Source organism: Quercus suber, unplaced genomic scaffold (assembly GCF_002906115.3).
Source record: "Quercus suber isolate HL8 unplaced genomic scaffold, Cork oak 2.0 scaffold_492, whole genome shotgun sequence".
Lineage (NCBI taxonomy): Eukaryota > Viridiplantae > Streptophyta > Magnoliopsida > Fagales > Fagaceae > Quercus > Quercus suber.
In genome coordinates, this window is record NW_027069941.1 from 189,017 (window position 1) to 209,697 (window position 20,681).

Below are 20,681 nucleotides of genomic sequence, written 5' to 3' on the forward strand. Positions count from 1 at the left end.
ATGCTCTAATACCTTTTGATGCAAGAAGATTAATACTTTCATTTTCTAGAGAGAGAGAGATTCTCGTAAGGGAATTCACGCCTCAATCTAAACTCAAATCTAAAATTCTGATTTTGATGCAGGAGCCTAATGCATTACAAGGATGATGATGAAGCAACCCAAGAGAGTGGCATGCTGACATGGCACAAGGAAAGGAAAGCCTAAGAGTTCATTTCACATGTGTAACTACATCCACATGTGCCAAGTTGTAGTAGTATTTGAAATTGGAGGGAAAATTAGTTATTGGCACATGCATTGCTGTGCATGCTAGATTTTAGAAAGTTGTTGGAAGTAGAAGGTACCTAGGTCAGGTTTTGGTGTACAAAACAAAGGTTTTATGGTTAGGATTGACTTATGTGTGAAGGGAGAATGATTCTTGGAATTTGGGTTGAAATTTTCTGCAGAACACAAATATGGAAATTCTGCAGAAATTTTCTGTCTTGGCCAGGTTCTTTCAAAGGATTTAGTTCAGGTTGTGCAAGATCAAGAAGGTTATGGAGTGAAGTATTAGTGGGAAAAGGTAATTCTCGGAGCCATGTGTTCAGATTTAGGGATTTAATGGGGCAAATGAAGAAAAGCAGGTTCCTAAAAACAATTTCTGCAATCTGGTTCTGTGTGAAACAGGTTGGTTCTAGGGTGTTATTTTTACTTGGTTTAATCAAGAAAAGAAGATGACAAGATGCTTGTAACTAAATCCAAGACGTGCATTGAAGAGCAGCTCGGTTTGGGAGAATTCTGCTTTGGCCCAATCTGACTGATACCAGAAATCCCTTCAACTCCAACGGAACAAGGATCAAAACACAAGGCTTTGATTCCAAAATGATGCAAGAAACAAAATACTTGCATTTTGAGAGAGAGAGATTCTAGAAAGAAGGCGAGAGAGAATGTAGAGAGGAAAGGGAATTCACACCTCATTCTATACTCACATATGAAATTCTTAATTTTACTAACAATCATTCTTCCTTTACAATGCATGTACAAGGATATTTATATCCTAAGAGTTGGTTATTGGGGATAACATCATCCATAACTAAGTCACATTTATCACATGCTAGAATACAATTGTAACATATCAATCACATGCTATATTTAATATAGCATCCGAGTGTGCCGCCAACTAATTTTTCCTCCAATTTTACAACAAACTTGCAACATGTGGATTTAGCTACAAAAACTATATGGCAACTGTGAAATTCAGCCCATAGGCTTCGCTGGCCTTGTCACCACCTGTGTCATCACCATACCAAGTCGTCATCGTCCATGTTACGCATTAGACTCCTACATCTCCCCATGTCTTCTGTAGGGAAAAATCTGCAGTCCATTCTGTAGTCCAGTGGGCATCTTATTGTTCTTGGAGTCGAGAATCCTCATCTATTCTATCCCCAGCAATAAATTTTTTTATATAAGTAAAGCAATATTTCAAATTTACAATACTTTAGGGGGGCTAGATGGAGATGGAAGCTCTTTGACTTCTTCTGTTTATTAATAAAGTTCAGACATTATTCATTAAAAAAATGTTTTCTACCAAATAACAGAATATAGTCTTGGTGGCTTGGTAAATATTGATTTCCAACTGTGAGGATTTCTTTCTATTGCACAAAACCATAGCCTAAGAAAATAAGTAATGCAAAATGTGGCATTCCATTGCAAACAACAACAAGCTGTTTTCAAGAACATTCCAATGCTTGGAACATACGTCCTCAATACGTGCAAGTCTTTGCATTTCCTTATTTCTTTTGTCAAGCCAGAGTTATGAAGACTGACTTTATCTGATGCTGAAGGCATCACTTTGCCAGAAAGAATCTTACTAGTTTTGGATAGAAATATACGTATGTATACATATATAAATTCATTGTACGCCATAAGTAGAGCCATTTTTTAATAATTTTATGATGTCCAAATGCATCAATAAAAGATGTAGGAAAAACACAAAAATTGACTGATAGGTACACTCAAAGAAATACCTTTTCCCATGTCTGTTACAATTAATTCCATCAAGTAATAGTCCTGTGCAAATTGGGATGATAGGATATCATAAGGTGGCCATGAAAAAAAAAAGTTAGAAAAAAAGAACAAGGAATAAAGTTAAAAATGCTATTGTAAAAAGATGACTGCTGTACATACAGGCTACAATTATGTCAAAACTGTGCATAAAAAAGTGAATTTACCATGTAAACCCTATACAGCATGAATATCCACACTAAGAAAAAGCAACAACAGCATAATTTGAGTGAACCAATTCTCTGATGCAGAATCCAGAGGGCTACTAGCAGCATCAACTTGAGTTATTTTCTTTTAAATTAGTCCTAAGAATAGAACAAGTAAAAGGTTGGGAAATCCTATGGAACCAGTAAAAGTCTTCCACAATCTACATAGATGAGGTTGCGAAAACAGAGTAACAAGTTGGGATATATTAAGCAGGAAAGCAGCTGTTTAAAAAGTTGCACAGCTAAGCTAGCGATATTTTGGGGTACTTATGATCAAAAGCCTGAAAATCCTTTCATAAGTGCATGTAATTACAAGTTTGCAGCAAGCAAGGAAAATAATTTTGAAGAATTTACTACTCTAGAATTTTACTGAATCTTAATTATGCAACACAGGCATTTGAAATAATTTGCTGAATGCTAAGGTCAAATTGCTATCAGCAACCATCAGGAATGAAAATAATATAGTAGGGGAATTTCAATGGTATATTTTTTTTTTTTACTTTTCAGACTAAGCTCAAAGCTCAGGTAAATGAAAGTTGTGACAACTCATGAAAAGAAACCAAAAATAGAAAGAAAGAAAACATATATATCCTTGAAAAAAAAAAAACAAGTTAGCAAGTGGGAAAAAAAGTTATCCACATACTGGTGAATCAACTTTGAAGAAAAATACTTCATTCCAATTGACCAATTCAAGCTCAGTAGACAAAAATTTATCTTCACTTCTTCCAGATGTCCGTGCACTCTGTTGATGGAGTTGTAATTCAGTCAAGACACTTTGGTCTGGAGTGAGACGAATTGCTACAGTGTACTGGTGAGAAGTTAAGCCTTTAACTCTTGGGAACTGCATTTCAGTTATATCCGGGTGAATAAATAACCCATAAAAACCAGTACAAAAGCAAGAGGCTATGACTAAATTTAGTATCAAGTCAATGAATTTATAATAGTAATTGAAGGACAAAATTTTCCAGTTATCATATATTTTTCAGAAATAAATTTATATGAAAGTAATTATTTAGAATTAAAAGCAATAACCTCCATCATGAAATAAAAATGCTCATACCTGTGCATCCACTATAACAACTGTCACCATTGTTCTGAATTTTCTGCCAAGTTTTCCTTTCAAATGAGAATCTAACATATCTTTTGAAACAGGAACTTTTATAGACTTCATATCCCCAGATGGCATCCGAATTATATTTGGAAGTCCCCTGATATCAGTGGCTCTAATAAAAATGTCCTGTCCAAGTTTGTTTTGTGGGATTATATAATAATTTCTCTGGTGATGAATGTCAATGATAGATCTTCCACCGTAAGTTGGAGAAAATGCTTCCTATTTGATGCAAGTACACATGGGGGGGTTGGGGGGAAGAAATATTAGTACATACCATTGTATAAAAGCAACAAATGAAAAGAGAAAAGTAAAATTGCAAAATAAGAGAGGAAATAGAAGAGATTTACTTGTTTTTTATGATATTCATGAACATGACTTAGATTAATCCAGCTTGCATAAGCTTGAATAATCATATTTGCATTAGACACTGAAACATTTATGTTTAAATCCCTAGTTGAAGTGAGACGTAACTGAGAAGCTGCACCAGGGGCATTGATATTGTATTGGTACCTGCAAAAGTGACTGAATTAGGAAATGATATGAACTAATAATGTAAAGGTTTAAATAGAATATTATCATTATAATTAAAGCAAATATATTAACAGCCAAAAAACAGAAGAAAATGTAAAAAGGCAAAGCTTCCTTGCTTGTAGATAAGGACAACAACCAAGCCTTAGGTTCAATATTTTGGGGTCGGGTAAAGATCCTCAACAGCTTCATATATTACTTGTAACTTGTAAGTGACAAAAATTAGCAAGGACATAAACATACAATTTGGAGGTAAACATTGAAACCTAATTTTCTTTTTTCTTTTTTTTTTGGTTGATTAGTTAACAAAATAATATAAAAATAAAACCAATTATCATAATACAAATGAGAGGTTTTCTCTCTTAAAAATAATTTAAAAAGTAAAATCTAAAAGAAAGAAGAAAGGAAAATAAATCAAACAAAAATGCCAAGCCAGGGATTATAAACTCAACTCACCCCACGCCCTCCAAACCCCCCTCTTCAATCAAGGAAAAATATCAATACATCAAGAGAAGAAATTAGATTTTCTCCAACTTACGAAGATTTTGCTAATAAGATACTCCATCCTAAGAATCCAAATCATCTACTACTTGCTCTCCCCCTTTTGGGGGGGGGCACAACTTCTACTAACAGTCATTTTTGCTCTTTTTAAAAAGCTAAAGGTTATAGATAGAAGTGCCGATGAGATCTAGCTTACATGGTACTTCCTCCCCTTATAAGAACGGGGTAGAGCATGAATTTGTGGGTTCAAGATCTTCTGGATAAGTGCGTAAATTACCAATTAGAAAAGAAAATTACAACAGAGATTTAAATGCTTGAAATCCAGACAACCAAGAAAATCCAAAAATGAAGAAGAAGAGAGGAAGGGACACTTCCTACAATAGACATAAAGCAAGGATATTTATGGAATTTAGTAATTGTATAAAAGAAGGTGAAGTCCCTAGGTGTTGGCGAAGATGTGCTTTTTCCATCTGCTACAGTATCAGTGTATATCTTTACACTCCACAAGCACTAAATATAATTTGATGCAAAGTACAGTAAAGTGCTTTCATTTGATGTAATAAGCACAATAAATAAAGTACCTTAAAAGTCCATCTACCGGCTCAACAAGAGGCTCCCAAGCTTCATACTTATCATTATATGATTGAGCAGCCAAAGAGAAGTTGACAGTGGAACTCAAGCAGTCAGTTCTTCCATGCAGGCTAAACCCAATTCCACTAAAAGATATATTGAACAATGGAACCATCTGTAAAATTCAGAAACAAAATCATATATTTGCCATCAAAGGGCCATATTTGTCTATTCAAGGAAAAAAAAAAGAGCCCGAGGTTCCTGAGTTCTAAATCATGATCATCATCCAAAAAAGGAACAATCTACTTTTGAGCAGCACAAGAAGAAAATATATAATATTTCGATTGCGCACTAAGAGAAAATGAAAAATAGGCTCACATGTCACAACAAACAACACTAGATTTCAAACAAAAATAAGATACCCCTTGCACTCAGAAAGACTATATATAACCTGAAGCAATAGAACAGATCTTTGCATTACTTAAGACTCTTAGGAGAAAAAATAATGAAAGATGCCATTATATTTAAATATTTTTTTTATTGGTTACAAGTACATCAGTGGGTTTTAAACCCACAACATCACCTTCCACCTTACTCTCACAAGAGGAGGAGAAACCATTTGTGCTAGTTCATTATATTGAATATTAACCCTGCTACCATACCTCACCAGTAAGAAACCATCTTTAAGAAAGTTTTTTTTTTTTAAAGGTTCATTTGTCATCTTTAAGAAAGTTAGTTCCTACGAAACATCTGAAAATCAAGTATAACGTAAAAAAAAAAAAAAAAAAAAAAAAAAAAAAAAAAAAAAAAAAAAAACCATCTTTAAGAAAGTTTTTTTTTTTTTTTTTTAAGGTTCATTTGTCATCTTTAAGAAAGTTAGTTCCTACGAAACATCTGAAAATCAAGTATAACGTTAAAAAAAAAAAAAAAAGATGTAATTTTTATTAATATGACAAATGAACTTCTAACCAAACAAAAAATTTAATAAATTGCTAACAAGATCAAGTATTATTCTCAAAATATGAGCCATATATACAACGAAAAGGCAAGCCTGAGAGACTGTTGCATGATTGCCATCAAAAACCATACATACAACTCATATCACCCTTTTTCTGCAGTCCAGAAGGTTGTAAGCAGATGAATGTAAGCATTTGTTTTATTTGCAACCTGAAAGCCCCCCTAAACAAGAAATTTACGTACTAGTAATTCATTCACAATTAGTTCACCAATTACCATATTTATTCATTTCTTTAACTAGCATTGATTTCCAAAAACAAAAGCTGGTCTGACGTCTTATTAATGACATTAAATGGAGGTACTTGGAATAGGGATTCTCACCAAACCACTGTAGTCATCAAAGAGTGCTGCAGAAAATGTTGCAATTTCTGCATCTATAACAGTATCATCTGACCCACTTGGCACACTTGAATCAGCCAGCCTTAAGGCAAATCTTTTTGGAGGTCTTTTAAAACCACTACGGACAATGAAGGTTCCCAACTCATTATCAACCACCCAAATACTAAATGGCTCTGATGTGAATTTGGCATCAGATGTATCCCATATACTTTCCTCCAGAAACTGATCCCCAGTGACCATATCACTGCGCATGCATCTTAATGTGCTGAATTCATTCTGCTTTGGAGGGCCTTTACTTGCAATACAACCTAAGGAAACATAACCTGGGGGAGGTTGAGGTAGCCAGAAAGAAATGTTATCCATTCCCCTCTGCTTCTTGATTTGCCCAACTAGCTGGAAACTCAGAGGGGCTTTGAAAAGCTCCTCATCTCCAGAATCATGAAGAACAATGCAATTATTTGGAGGCTCATACCTAAATCCACATAACAATCCATAGTTAACATTGAATCTATAAAAACATAGACATCTAATATGAAATTCACAAGTATCACACACCCTTTAACAGCAATATCACCAAAATATAACATCCCCTGTGGCACAACCGGACGCCATATGGATAGTTTCTTCCTTGAGTATGACCCTTGATTCCACCATATTAATCTAAAACTAGCAACAGCCTCAAAACGCCGGCCAGAGCTTGCAGCAATCGATCTTCCTGATTGTTGGTTGTGTAAATGACCAGAAGGGGAAGTCTGGGCATCTGTACTGGTAGGTGCTTTTGCAAAGTCTTCTGACAACCCAAATATCATATGACGCAAATCGTATGCTTTAGGTTTTAAGCTAAAATTAGCAGGATCTGCTGGCAAGAAAGTGCCAAGAGAATTATCTATGCGCCAGAATGACAAACTTGAGAGGTATCTACAATTCAAACATTAAAGAAGAAATCAAAATCATGATTTTATTAGAGCTGTTAGTGTGTAATATGCTTCATATAAATTGATAGTCCATTTCCTAACAGCTTAAGCTTTTAGAACTCATGATGCCCAATATAATGTCATAGCATGGTTGCCTTGGTAACCCACATTCCTACAATTTCTTTCTATATGCAAGGGCTTGCACATGAGAGGGAGTGTTTGTATGTAGTATGCCTTATATATATTGTTGATCCACTCCCTAACAGCTACCAAGCATACAGATTGCAAACTGACATCGTATTGGATAACAAAACCATTATAAATAAGTATTACTAAACAGCTCCCAATGCAATCTAAACTGTTCCCAAAAAATTCCTACCACTCAAGTGAATGCACGTCATATAAACTAAACTTATAACAGAAAATTTAGTCCTGGAATTTTACGTACGTATCAGTAGTGCTGATTGCAATGCAATCCCTCAGGGAACAAGGACAAACTAAAGAAGCCAAAATGCAAAAAGCAGAAGATAGTGGTGGTTGTGTTATTCCAGGGGAAACCACACAGCCCAATGCAACATAACCTTCGGGTGCCACAGGGAACCAAATTGAACAACCGGTGTCTCCATTACCACGGACAACATTTGGTAGTGAGTCAAAACTATTTACTACATGACCAGAAAGGTCTCCAGAAGATAAAGGTGCCCAAATCAATTTGAAAGAAATTGGTCTTTTAACTCTAGCAAAGTTGGTATTTACAGCAAGAACTCCTTTTGTAGGTGGCTTGTCCCTGTAATGTGAACACTGATAAGCCAATATTACAAAGATAATTTAAAAAGAACTAATCCCAAGGAAGAAAAAGCATCAATCTCTATGGGGAAAAAAAAAGTGTCTCAAGAAACAATCAGAGGAGATTTCACTGACAGTGGTGTCAGACAGTCACCAAGAACAGCAAAACCAGGTGGTGCATGAGGTCTCCAAAAGGCAAATATTTGATCACTGTTGGGATCTGCAGGGTGCAACAATCCGGCAGTCATCAGTAATTAAATTAAAAATGTTAACTTCTTCCATTGCTAATGTGTGTGTGTGAGAGAGAGAAAGAGAGAGAAAGGGATCAGCATCATGTTTACATACTTTTTATTGTTCCAATCTTGTCAAATTGGGAGCAGATAACTGTCATTTTCTTTGAAGTCATCCTTAGAAATGCCAGAATGTCCTCTTCAACTGCTAAAAATAGTCTCAAGATGCTGAATGAAAAATTCATGAATATATCGGAAACAAATAAATGTATATTGGTCTTCCCAGAAGCATTTGAGTACTTAACAGAGGTGTCAAAAGGCTCCAATATCCTGATTCCACTACTCTCCATAGTCAAGCCTAGTGCATTAGCGCTCATCTCAATAGTATCACCCTTTAAAACAAGCCTGGCAGCAGCATAAGCACATTGAATATCATCTTTCTATTAAATTCTCATTACTTAACTACATATTTTCCTGGTCATCCAGTACTTTGAAAACGGAGAGATGAATAGAAGCAATATATAAAACAAGGTTCTGAAATTACAAGAATCGTGTGCACAATAATTCATGTTATAGTTATTCTAGTGGACAAGGGTCTAAACAATAATAAATTTTAAAATAAAAAATGGCAACATCTTTAATAAATTATGATTTTCAAAGACATTAGCAAACATATATGTACATAAATGATGTAGTTCATCTTTTAAGCTAGCATTGTTACTAGCTTATATTGTTTTTTTTTTTTTTTTTTGAATAAGTAATAAAAATATATTAAAAAGAAGAAGGGTGTCACCTGAGTATACAGAAAGTATACATCAAGGACAAAAACAAATCAAGTGCATAAAGTACAAGGGACTGAAGAAAAAGAACGAAAGCCTAACACTGCAACGCAATCTAGAAGAGTCTTAAGAAGAGTTTAAGATCTGAAACTGATTTCTCTAAATCTTCAAAATGCCGGTTATTATACAATATAAGCTAGTTGAATTTGAATAGAAGAAATCTACCTATGAGGTATTATTCTAAGAGTGTGTCTCTTGAAGAGCTAGTTCATTCTTTCTTTTCTCTAAGCAACTTAGAATCTTAAACATATTTCCTTTTCACCATTTTTCCTCCATCATAATTTGGTATCAAAGCTTGAGATCCTTAGGATTCAAGTTGGTTTGCAATTTTTTCTTCATTTTCTGTCATCAAGAACCTATCAAGAACCTATCTTGATTTCTTTTCTTATCCTCTACTAGTGAGCCTAAGGATTTGTGTAGATGGCACCAATAGTATACAATAGAAGAAACAAGAAGGCTTCGGCAGCACATGAACCTGAGGTGCAGGTTCATCCCAGGCAGCAGTCGCAACCACACCAAGAAGGAGAACCCCATGTGACATTAGAGCAGATTGTGGAGCTGCTAAGGGGGTAACTTGCTGCCTTGACTGAGGAAGTGAGAAGAAACCGGCATTATCATCCTAGAAATGATGATGAACTTGCTGAAAATGCTGAAACTGACAGTCAAAGCAACTTCGATAACCCAATTGGTCAGCCTAGAGGAGGTGTTCAAAGGCAAGTGCCTAGTCCTCCAAGGGGAGAACCAAAATGGGAATCATGTGGAGCTGCTAAGGGGGTAACTTGCTGCCTTGACTGAGGAAGTGAGAAGAAACCGGCATTATCATCCTAGAAATGATGATGAACTTGCTGAAAATGCTGAAACTGACAGTCAAAGCAACTTCGATAACCCAATTGGTCAGCCTAGAGGAGGTGTTCAAAGGCAAGTGCCTAGTCCTCCAAGGGGAGAACCAAAATGGGAATCGAACTTCAAGATTGAGTTACCTGAGTTCTATGGTAGCTTGAATCATGAAGAATTCATAGATTGGCCTTACCAAGTGGAAAGAATCTTTGATTTCTATGAGGTACCAGATTCCAAGAAGGTGAAATTGATCTCCATCAAGCTGAGAGGGAGAGCTTCAGCCTAATGGAAACAACTACAAATTCAAAGAGTTAGGAGGGCTAAAAGAAAGATCCAAGATTGGTCCAAGCTGAAGCAGAAAATAAGAAACCAGTTTCTGCCTTTCAATTATATGCAATCCTTGTACAAACAACTGCATAATTTGAAGCAACATGGCAGTGTGGAAGAGTATACAAAGGCATTTTATCAACTGGTAACTTGAGTAGACCTAAATGAGAGTGAAGAGTAGATGGTTGCAAGGTTCTTGAGTGGTCTTAAATCATCAATTCAAGATGCCTTATCTTTGCACCAACTATGGTCTGTTTCTGAAGCCTACAATAGAGCCTTGATGTTTGAGAGGAAACTTGAAAGAAAAGCTTTTTTGCAGTTCCAAGCTTATGGTGGTAGTAGAAGTACCCAAGTCACACTGAAGGAAGGCCAACTACTAATAGTGCACAGCCTTTCAAGATTGACAGTGCAAGCTTGCCTTCAACTTCTAGTACAGTCAAACCAGTCCTTAAAGCAGCACAAAGCTTTACATTTAAGTGCTACAAGTGTGGAGAAGCTAGGCACAAGGCCACAGATTGCTAGAAAGGAGTTAATGCTCAAGGAAAGGGTAAAGCTTTGATGATTGAAGGTTGTGAAGACCAGGAAGATGAAGAATTTCCAAAATATGAAGAAGAAGAAATATGTGATAGTATATTGATAATTGAAGACAACAGAGGAGGGGAATGTATTCAAGAACCCGTATATGATCAATACGTAGAAGATGAAGTAGATGCTCATATAGAGGAAAAAGAGGATTTATCATTAGTAACAAATGTCTTGCAAGTTCCAAAGAAAGAAATGGAGAATGATGAGTGGCTTAGAAGTAGTAGTTACGAGGATATGGTGTCACAAGAATTTTTTAACAATCTTGAAATGAAGAATCAAGACCAGCCCCACCCCCAAAATCTATCTTGCTTCAAGAAAAGAGGTGAAGTTAGAGATTCTAGAAAGTGCTTAGCGTTCTTAATTAACGACTTTCAAGATTATGTTCTTTGTGATGTGACCACCATGAATGTTTGCCATCTCTTACTTGGGTGTGAAAGATTATGTCCATATCAAACCATTTCAGGTGGAAGGAGCAACATCCAACTTAGACAAGAAAGGAGATCATTACACACTATAGCCAAAGAAGGGGAAAGCTAGTCCCAAACCAATGGTCAAAATGAAGAAGGTTGGATGGAAAAGCATCTACATGGCTGCTTACACTTGCAGCCTTAACACAAAGCAGCAACAAACCCTTAATCTCTAGCATGATGCAGCAGCTTAATACAGCAACTAATGAGAATGCACATCAATGGAACTACCAGATCATATGCATATCTCAAATAGTTTCAATGTTCATCACTTGCTACCCTGTCATGCACCAGATCATCTTACAACTAGCCACACTTGACGACAAGTGTGTTCCAAAGAGGGACAGTCCTAATGCAGTTCATTTTCAAAGATAGCTATTACTAGCTTATATTGTATAATAAGTAGTTTCCTTTTACTTTTAATAGCCTTTATCACTTGTAACAGAAAGTTAGCTAGTTGATAGGTTGTTAGTGATAAGTGCAACAATCTAATAGTTAGTTAGAGAAGTTAGGCTTTGGCCAATCACATGGCAGCTACATGGTGGGTTCTTGTAACAAACTCAGCAACTTGCTTATGTAACTATAAATAAGTAAGGCTGCCCTCATTGTAACTACTTTGAATCCAAGAAATCTACCTATGAGATATTATTTCAAGAGAGTGTCTCCGGAAGAGCTAGTTCATTCTTTCTTTTCTCTAAGCAACTTAGCTTTCTAAAACATCTTTCCTTTTCACCATTTTTCCTCCATCAATATAGCTAATTTGACCATCATGCATTACCAAGGTTTTAAATTTCATGTTGGTCTATCATTTGGTTGACCCACAATTGGTAATAGGTTAAACGTTAAACATAATGAAAATATGCATTTAAAAAAAGCCAAATAGAAGATGTGGACACATTTTGGAAACCAAGCCTTAATGCCAAAACTTTATGGTCAATTATGGATCCCTAGCAAACTAATCAGTTATAAAAAATAAAAATAAAAAGACTCATTGATTGGCAGATAGAGAGGAACTCTCAATCTTTAGAGGAAAAATTCTCTACTTCAATCTCAAGTCAAAAAGACTAATTTGAATTCATTCTTTAAACGGATTTTTATAAGGCTAAGCACGGCTATGTCTAGCCTAAGGGGTTAAAATGATAAACTCATGCTAACATCATCACTCATGTACTCCTAAAGTTTAGCCAACATGAGCGAAATATTTATCACATTCTAAAATTCTATTACAAGCTATAGCTATCCTTTAGCTTTACCCCATATATATCACACATCTAAATTCAAGTAAGCACATTCCTAGCTAAGTTTCTACAACAATTAAGCACATGCCTAAAATATTTAGTCATACGTCCAATGAGCCTTGCTTGTTGAACTTGCTACATCGGCTGCCCCATGAGCCTTGCTAAATTTGGCCACCCCTTATGCCACCTCATCATACAAACTAGGCCACATCCACATCATCACGAAGCCACAATATCATCACCATGGCTATATCATCATGACATATAATCGGGCACCTCCTTATGCTTGCATCATACCTAACCTTAATAGGACTTGGACTCTTTAGGGTTTGATAAGATAACTAAGCCCAAACAAAATAACTAAACTCACAAATAAAACCCAAAAACACAATCAAACCCAAAATAAGACCCAATGGACCAATACTACAATTTATGTTTAGAAAAATGGAAAATTAAAGTATTTTCCCTATGAAAAAATTAAATTATAATAAAATTGGCTTATCACCTACACAATTTGGAGGCAAAATTTGCTAAATAGTAACTTTTTAGAAGAATTTTTGGTGAATAGCATGCATTTGACGTTATTTAGTTATGCACACTATTTTTGGAACTCGAGTTTGGGAAAATCAAGTTCCAACCCAAAATCGAGTTTAACAAACTCGAGGTCCAACTACTATAGGTCTGATGTGGAATTAAAGAACAAAAAAAAAAAACCACATGGAACTCGAGTTCCAGCCCAGTAAATGAAAAATCTGACACCATGAACACGATGAACAAACCCAGCAAATTCAAACCCAAAAAATCAAAACCATAAACTTCATACCCAAAAATAATCAAACCCAAGCAAGTTGAACAATCAAAGATCAAACACAACACACACCATTAGACCCAAAAACCATTCGAATCCACCAACCCATCAAATGAAATTCATTGAACAAAACAGATTTGTTGAAGCACCCACCGAAGCCAATCACCCAACCAAGCCAAACAAAATCCCAACAAACCAATCCTCTCCCTCGCATTTGCGACCCATCAAACTGCAAAACCCATACCCATTGGCCATCACGACCCATCATAACACAAAAACCAAACACCCATCAACTGTCATGACCCATCAGAGCACAACAACCCAAATACCCATCACCGCGACCCATCGACCAACTATGGAGAGAGAATGGGTCTGTGCAAAACAGACAGAGAAAGAGGATTTGAGTTGAAAGCCACCACCACAATGGCAATGGCGATTTGTTGCTAGCAGCGATGAATGGCTGAGCTTGGAGCTCTCTGGTATGGAGGTCTAAACTGGGCTGGAACTCGAGTTTACAAAACTTGATTTCCACATGTTTTTTTATTTTATTTTAAATCCACGTTAAATGACTAAACCAATTGGAACTCGAGTTTGGCAAACTCGAGTTCCAAAAACAGTCTACATAACTAAATAACTTCAAACGCATGCTATTCACCAAAAAATTTTCTAAAAATGTACTATTCAGCAGATTTTGCCCAATTTGGAATTGGGTTGATAGTGTACATGTGATGAATAAAAATTGTTGTTTATATAATTTTACGAATTTACATAAAATATTAATGATTCCATGTTCGCCAAATAGCATTAAAGTTTTTGGGCTTATTTTCAAGGTCACAACCAAACACAAGAAGCAAGTCATTTTCCCTTTCTTCTTTTTTTTTAATAGTTACAATGGGGTGGAAGGATTTGAATCATGGATGTCTTCATTGGAAAAGCCAAGAGATGCCTATTGAGCTATAAGGCTCTTGGTGTCATTTTCTCTAAAAATATTTTCCAATTAAAACATTTTTTTCAAAAAGAAAAACTTACATTGAGGCAAAGAGGAAGACTAAATTTTAGTATCTTAACAAGATAGGTATATGTGACCAACATTCACACTTGCAGGCTGAAGAGAGCTTTAAACAGAAAGATACAAGTACTACTAGCTCCCACAGACTTTTATCATTGAGAACTTCAAAAGATCAAAACAGCAATTTCAATGCATGAAATATTCCTCAAAGAACTGACCTGCAAAATGCATCCAACTGCGCATGCAAAAGTTGGTTAGAGAGTATCTGTGAGTCCCCAACATCTTTTGATGTATTGTAAAAGGTCAGTTCTGGGCCAATAGCCTGCACAAAAACATCACAAGTACAGAGGTGATATGAAGAAAGTACTTAAAATAAAAAATACCACCATTACCACCTAAACACAGATTTTGTACAGTGCCCTCATAAAACCATTTAAAATAAAGTAGAAGCAAGGGCAGAAAAATGACTAAGACAATCAGAAAGAGCTAAGGTTCAGCACATTTTTTGGTTAATCTTAGCACGATTATTAAGTTCAACTTCCTATCACAAACACAAATTAAAATTTTGTTTAATCAATGAGTATAACTCGAACTCTGAACAAATTGGCAAAATAGGAGAACAATTATGGAATGTGAGACTAAAAAAATGGCTTCATCTCAAACGTAACTTATTTCAAAGAATATGCACTGATAGTGGAAATCATGGAACCCCGATAACACTACTAATAACAAATGCACAAATGACCAAAAATAGGATTGAAGATTAAGCTTATTAAATTTAAGATACTCTCTGTGGGAAACATAACAGATTTAACACAATTGGTGCGTAACCTAGGATGTAGAGTATCATATCAACCAATTACATTTCTTAGATTATCTTCAAAAGTGATTTGTGTTTCATGTGGATAATCTTTGAAAGTGAAATATCATGATTAATGATTGGTGTTTCATGTGTAATAATAGTGCAGAATTAGGCAGCATCCCCATATTGTCTTTTCCTAATTTTTTTTATATATATCTTCTTTAAGATTGTAATTCTTTAGCAGTGGTTCGTACACACCCTATATATGTGAACTATCTCCTCTTTTGAACAAAATAATTTGTACTTTAAAAAAATAAAAAAATCAGAAGAGGTTGAAATAGCTTCACTAAATTTTTTAAGTTCAATATGAAAATTAGATCCATAATTCAATTTTGGCTTGATATATAGACTAGTGAATGGTGATGCCATGCCTAAGGCGAAGTATCCTGAACTTTCCCAACTCTGATGGACAAGAATGCCAAATTGGTAATTTATCTAGAATATGGAATTAGGCGTCCTCATTGGAAACAATATTCTTCATCGCAATTCATGATTGAGAGTTAAAATCTATGGAGCATTTCTAAGATGATTTATACACATCACGAGACAATTAGGGAAGGAAGACAAAATGATTTAGTTTTCATTAAAAGAACATTGTGTTCAAATGAAGAGCTACATGACAAAAATTTGTTGTTTGTGTGGGATAATTTGGAGCTTAAGCTTACTGAAGAAGGGGACTTCTACGTGGAGAGAGAGTCAATAGTCAATTCTAGATCCGCCTCTGTGCTTTGAAGGCTGCTTCCAATGGGCCAGGGTCTTGGAGAGAATTAAAACAAGGTCATGCCCCCTAGCTTTCCTGCAAGGCTAGGCGACAGGAAGAAGAATGAGATCATTTGGACCCGGGGAGAGAAATAACATAAATTGGTGCCTATCACTTGCTTAGGGAAAGGAACGGAAAGCTTTTAACCCTGCCTTAGGACGGAGGGAGAAGGTTGACGGGGCACTGTTTGGGAGAAATGTAAGATTATATTGATATGGATTGTGAGAGGCATTAAGAGGCATGCTTAGCCACAAATGGAGCCACTGATGGGCTGGTTCGAATGGAGAGGCTGAGGGTGGTAGAGAGAACCTTGATTGAGATGGCCTCACTTCCATTCCTTTTCACTCGATGGGTGGCAAACAAAGGAACTTCACAGAAAGCCAGTTCTTGTTGCTTCCATCAGGAAATGATGATTAATGATAAACGTACTTGATAAAATACCATTTGTGGGTAGAGGGAAGATTGCTTCGTATTGCTGCTGCTAAACCAACCTTCCAATGTGGATATCTAGAGAGGGGAATGAGAGGTCAAGATATCGATAAGTTCAATTCGTTCCACTACCGATGGATCTAGGAAGGTGTTAGGGACCTATCTCTTCAATCAAAGGGAAAGGCATTCTAACTCTAAATTCCTCCAATCTCCAACTATTGATCTCATCTAGCTGCATCTGGGAGAAAAGCTTATTCCATCAATTATTCAATCAAGGGAGGCTTTACTCAACAGACTCCTCTATCGGCTTCATTCCATTCCTTCTTCTATCATTCCCAGGACAAGGGAGAGGTACAGGGCAGGAGGCCAATTCTTAATGAAAGGAAAACAAGAAGGGAGAACCGGCAAGTAAGGAAGAGAACCAGGGGGAGGCATTGTTAACTGTTGGGCGGGGGGGGGGGGAAGATTCAAGCCAAAGCATATAGAGAGTTTGAGTTCTATAGAGTGTGGCTTTTACTTGGGGAAATGTTGACGAGGTGGGTGACAATAATCATGGAGTGGTTTTATATGCAATGTTTAAAAAAACAAGACCATTTAAAGAACTGAAAATGGATAGGTTCAAGGTTTAGGGCCGGACCGGAGTTGAACTAGAAGTTGGATCCTAATGAGATCATAATTATTTAATAGACAAATATAAACTTATAAAAATTAGCAATGCTGATTCAAAAATTCTAAAGAATTCTAAACAAATTTCAAAGTTATTTTCACAATTTTATAAGGCAAATAGAATATCTAGCATTTTAAAGATAAAAAATAGTTTATCAAGTACGTAAATTACTTTGATAAATTAGAACATTCCTTTTAAAGTGAGATTGAATTATGCATCATGAGTTTTATTTACTTTAACATTTTGAAGTGTGTTAATAATTGTGATATTCAATTAAAGAAAACCAATTCAAATTCATTGCAATGAAAGCTGCATAATGGTATTTTCAAATTTTTATTTTATTTTATTTTTTTGGTATGAAAAAATCCTCATTAATGCCATCTCACCTTGTCATTCAGGGCATGAATGACAACTCATACATCATCACATCCAATTATTAACATAATCACATAACAAAAGTAAAAACTTAACTAAAAGAAAAATAAAAACTCTAGAATTTAACTAATGGAACTTTAAAAACAAAGAAATATGATGCATGAGGTAGTGTGAAGACAGATTTATTATATTTAATTTGATTTTATGTATCAAAGGCAATTTTGTAATTTCATAATATATTTTTTTGATAGGTAAGAAAAAGTATATTCAAAAAACTGCTAGATGCAAAAAAGCACCAGCATAATAAAAGAACAAAAAGGATAAAACAGCAAAAACATAAAAAGCACTAATTACAGAAAAGAAGAGAGCTAAGGAAAAAAGGAATAGAGTCACTAGATGTAAGTCTCCAAGCCTTAACCCAATAAAAAAGGAAACCAGAAAAGAGAGCAAGCAGTTGGTCTTTAGATCTATCCAAATCCTCAAACGTTCGTCGATTGCGTTCCCTCCAAATACACCACATCAAACACAGCGGAACTAGATTCCAAATGTAAGATGAATGCTTCCCCAACCAATTCCACCAACTAAATAAACAATCCTGCACCATACGTGAGGGAACCCATGAAATCCCAAAAATCCAATGAGGGAACCCATTGGATCTTGCTTTAGTTTTATTTGAGTTTAGTTATTTAGTTAGGCTCAATACTAAAATCCCAAGAGTCCAAGTCTTATTAGGGTTTTAAGAAATCCTAGTTCAACTAGGAATAGGTATTAGACTTCTATTTAAAGGGTTGTAATACTTTCTATTAAAGATGAAGAATAATAATATATTTTTTAAGAGCTATGAAGCTTTCTTTTATGGTTGTTGTGATGCAACCTTCTCTGAGATGTGATACTAAGGAACCCTAAGTGTGATGCTTACGAACTCTAGAAGTGATGCCCAAAAAGTTATCTTTTCTTTAATTTTACTATTCATGAGTTACTGTTCACAGCACTGTTCAAAGCAACCCAAAACTTGATTTTCTCCTTTGTTTTCATTCCCAAACCCTACTAACCCTTTTTTTTTTATAAGTAATAAAGATGTATATTCAAAAAAACTTCCTCATGCAAAACGGCATAAGGCACATCAAAGATTACAAAAAGAGAAAAGAAAAAACAAAGAGAAAACTAATTACAAAAGAGAGAACTAAGAAACATGGGGAAAGAATCACTAGAGGTGAGTCCCCAACCCCTAAACCAGTCGAAAAGAGAGCCACTGAAAGAAGTGAGCAGCTGGTCATCAATGCTTTCCATGTCCTCAAATGTCCGCCAATTTCGCTCCCCCCAAATACACCACATTAAGCACAACAGAGCTAAATTCCAAATGCTAGACGAATGCTTTCCCAACCAATTCTACCAACCAAAAATGGTATCTGCAACCGATCTTGGCAAAACCCATAAAATCCCAAAAGATCTAAGAACTAAGCTCCACAGCCGATAAGCCTTTCCACAATGAAGTAACAAATGATCCACCGTCTCCCCATTACAACGACACATAATGCACCAGTCAATGAAATCAAACCCTTTACGTCGCAAATTGTCACCTGTAAGAATCTTGTCCCATACAGCGGTCCAAACAAAGAAAGAAACACGCCGAGGAGTCTTAACTTTCCAAATACCTTTACAAGGAAAGACAATAGGCAAGGGACCTCGTAGTTTATTAGAAAACGAGCGGATATTAAAATTCCCATTCTTCGTTAACTTCCATCTCAAACGGTCTCCATTCTCAGTTGGAGGTAAATTAGAACCCAAAGTACGAAGAAAATCATCCACAACACCCATCTCCCAATCATTTGGTCTCCAAATGAAGCGGACATCCCAGCTTCTCCGTTCCTCTATCCCCAACCATTCCAAACAAGAGGCCACAGAGGCTGCTTTATTGGAAGCAATCCCAAATACAGCCAGAAAGGTCAATTGGAATGGTGAGTCCCCACACCACCTATCTGTCCAAAACTTCACTCTATCCCCCACCCCTACCTCAAACTGAATATTTTTGCTGAAAACCTCCCAACCCATCCGGATACTTCTCCACAAACCACACCCATGTACACCTCTACCTAGCTTAGATGTCCATCCCCCCCCCCCAACTCTTCCCCAAACTTCAAAGCTATAACCCTTCTCCAAAGCCTGGCCTCCTCAACCCCAAACCGCTATAACCATTTTCCTAGTAAGGCTTTATTAAAAGTAGTTATTTCCTAACTCCTAACCCACCATTTTCCTACTAACCCTTGCCCCCTTGAAACCATATAATCCCTATTATTTTCTAGCCTATTCCCCACCAAAACCCAACCCTAACCCAAGCTATACCAGATCTGCCCCAGGTGTTCTAAATCAGATTTTGTTTGTTCCCCCTTGTCCTACATCAAAATAACAAAAGAGTATGTCATTTAAAAACTCTTAGTAACCATAAAAACAAGCTCTGATGGCCCCCTCAACCATGATTAATAATACCATGACAGAAATGATGGTGGATGGCATATGTTACCTGTAGAAAATTTTCAAAATCAGTGATTTTGAGAGATCAAGTCATTTGTGGTTGGAGGAGTTTACTCGCTGGTGAACAGGAAGAGAGAGGGAGAGAGAGAGAGCACAAGTTCCGGTGGACTAGTCATGTGCAGCTCAAGGTCGTATCACCAGTGGAGGAGTTGAATGCTAGAACAGCCCTTCGACCAGGAAATGATAACCAGACTGGCCGGTTCAACAGTCATTTGAACTGTTCCCAGCCTATTTTTGTTCTGTCCAGCTTTTTAGGAATAACCAGCTTGTTGGTTGCTTTGGGTGTGGATTTTTAACACATTGGTTATACATGTAAGAGTCATGTGGAGTCAATGGCATGTCTATTTTTAGGTCGTGAAACTATTCAAGAAATGTGGTCATTAATATCATGCTTATTTCTCAAGAGATGTGATCATTAAAAAAATGCTTGCCTAGTGTAATGCACAGCTTAGTGATTGTTCTGCTATCCTGTTAGAAAGGATATTTTGGCAAGAGAAGCAATCGTGAAATATGGAAAGCTGTTTCATCAGACTCAATACAGTGCATATGTAGGAAAAATAATTATTACTGCTTTGAGGGGAATTAATGAATTTACATTTCCTAGTGTGTTTAGATGAGCTTATTTTGTTTACTGTGTAATCAAAATTTCCTTCTCAAGCTACACGAAATAGATTTCTAGAAATCCACAGAAAAATTATTGCTAA

The 20,681-nt window shown here is 36.1% G+C and overlaps 1 protein-coding gene across 1 annotated transcript in view; it reads right to left on the reverse strand.

The window, feature by feature from the left end:
- LOC112023786 (uncharacterized) overlaps positions 1-20,681 on the reverse strand; it is an 82,843-nt gene that overhangs the window by 21,042 nt on the left and 41,120 nt on the right. The window contains exons 34-44 of the mRNA XM_065763100.1: positions 14,571-14,674; positions 8,358-8,647; positions 8,148-8,232; positions 7,675-8,013; positions 6,868-7,230; positions 6,295-6,784; positions 4,968-5,131; positions 3,705-3,867; positions 3,307-3,576; positions 2,890-3,087; positions 2,004-2,046 (exon numbers count right to left, since the gene is read on the reverse strand). Coding sequence (XP_065619172.1) covers positions 2,004-2,046; positions 2,890-3,087; positions 3,307-3,576; positions 3,705-3,867; positions 4,968-5,131; positions 6,295-6,784; positions 6,868-7,230; positions 7,675-8,013; positions 8,148-8,232; positions 8,358-8,647; positions 14,571-14,674 — 2,509 coding nt within the window. The remainder of the gene's footprint in view (positions 1-2,003; positions 2,047-2,889; positions 3,088-3,306; positions 3,577-3,704; positions 3,868-4,967; positions 5,132-6,294; positions 6,785-6,867; positions 7,231-7,674; positions 8,014-8,147; positions 8,233-8,357; positions 8,648-14,570; positions 14,675-20,681) is intronic.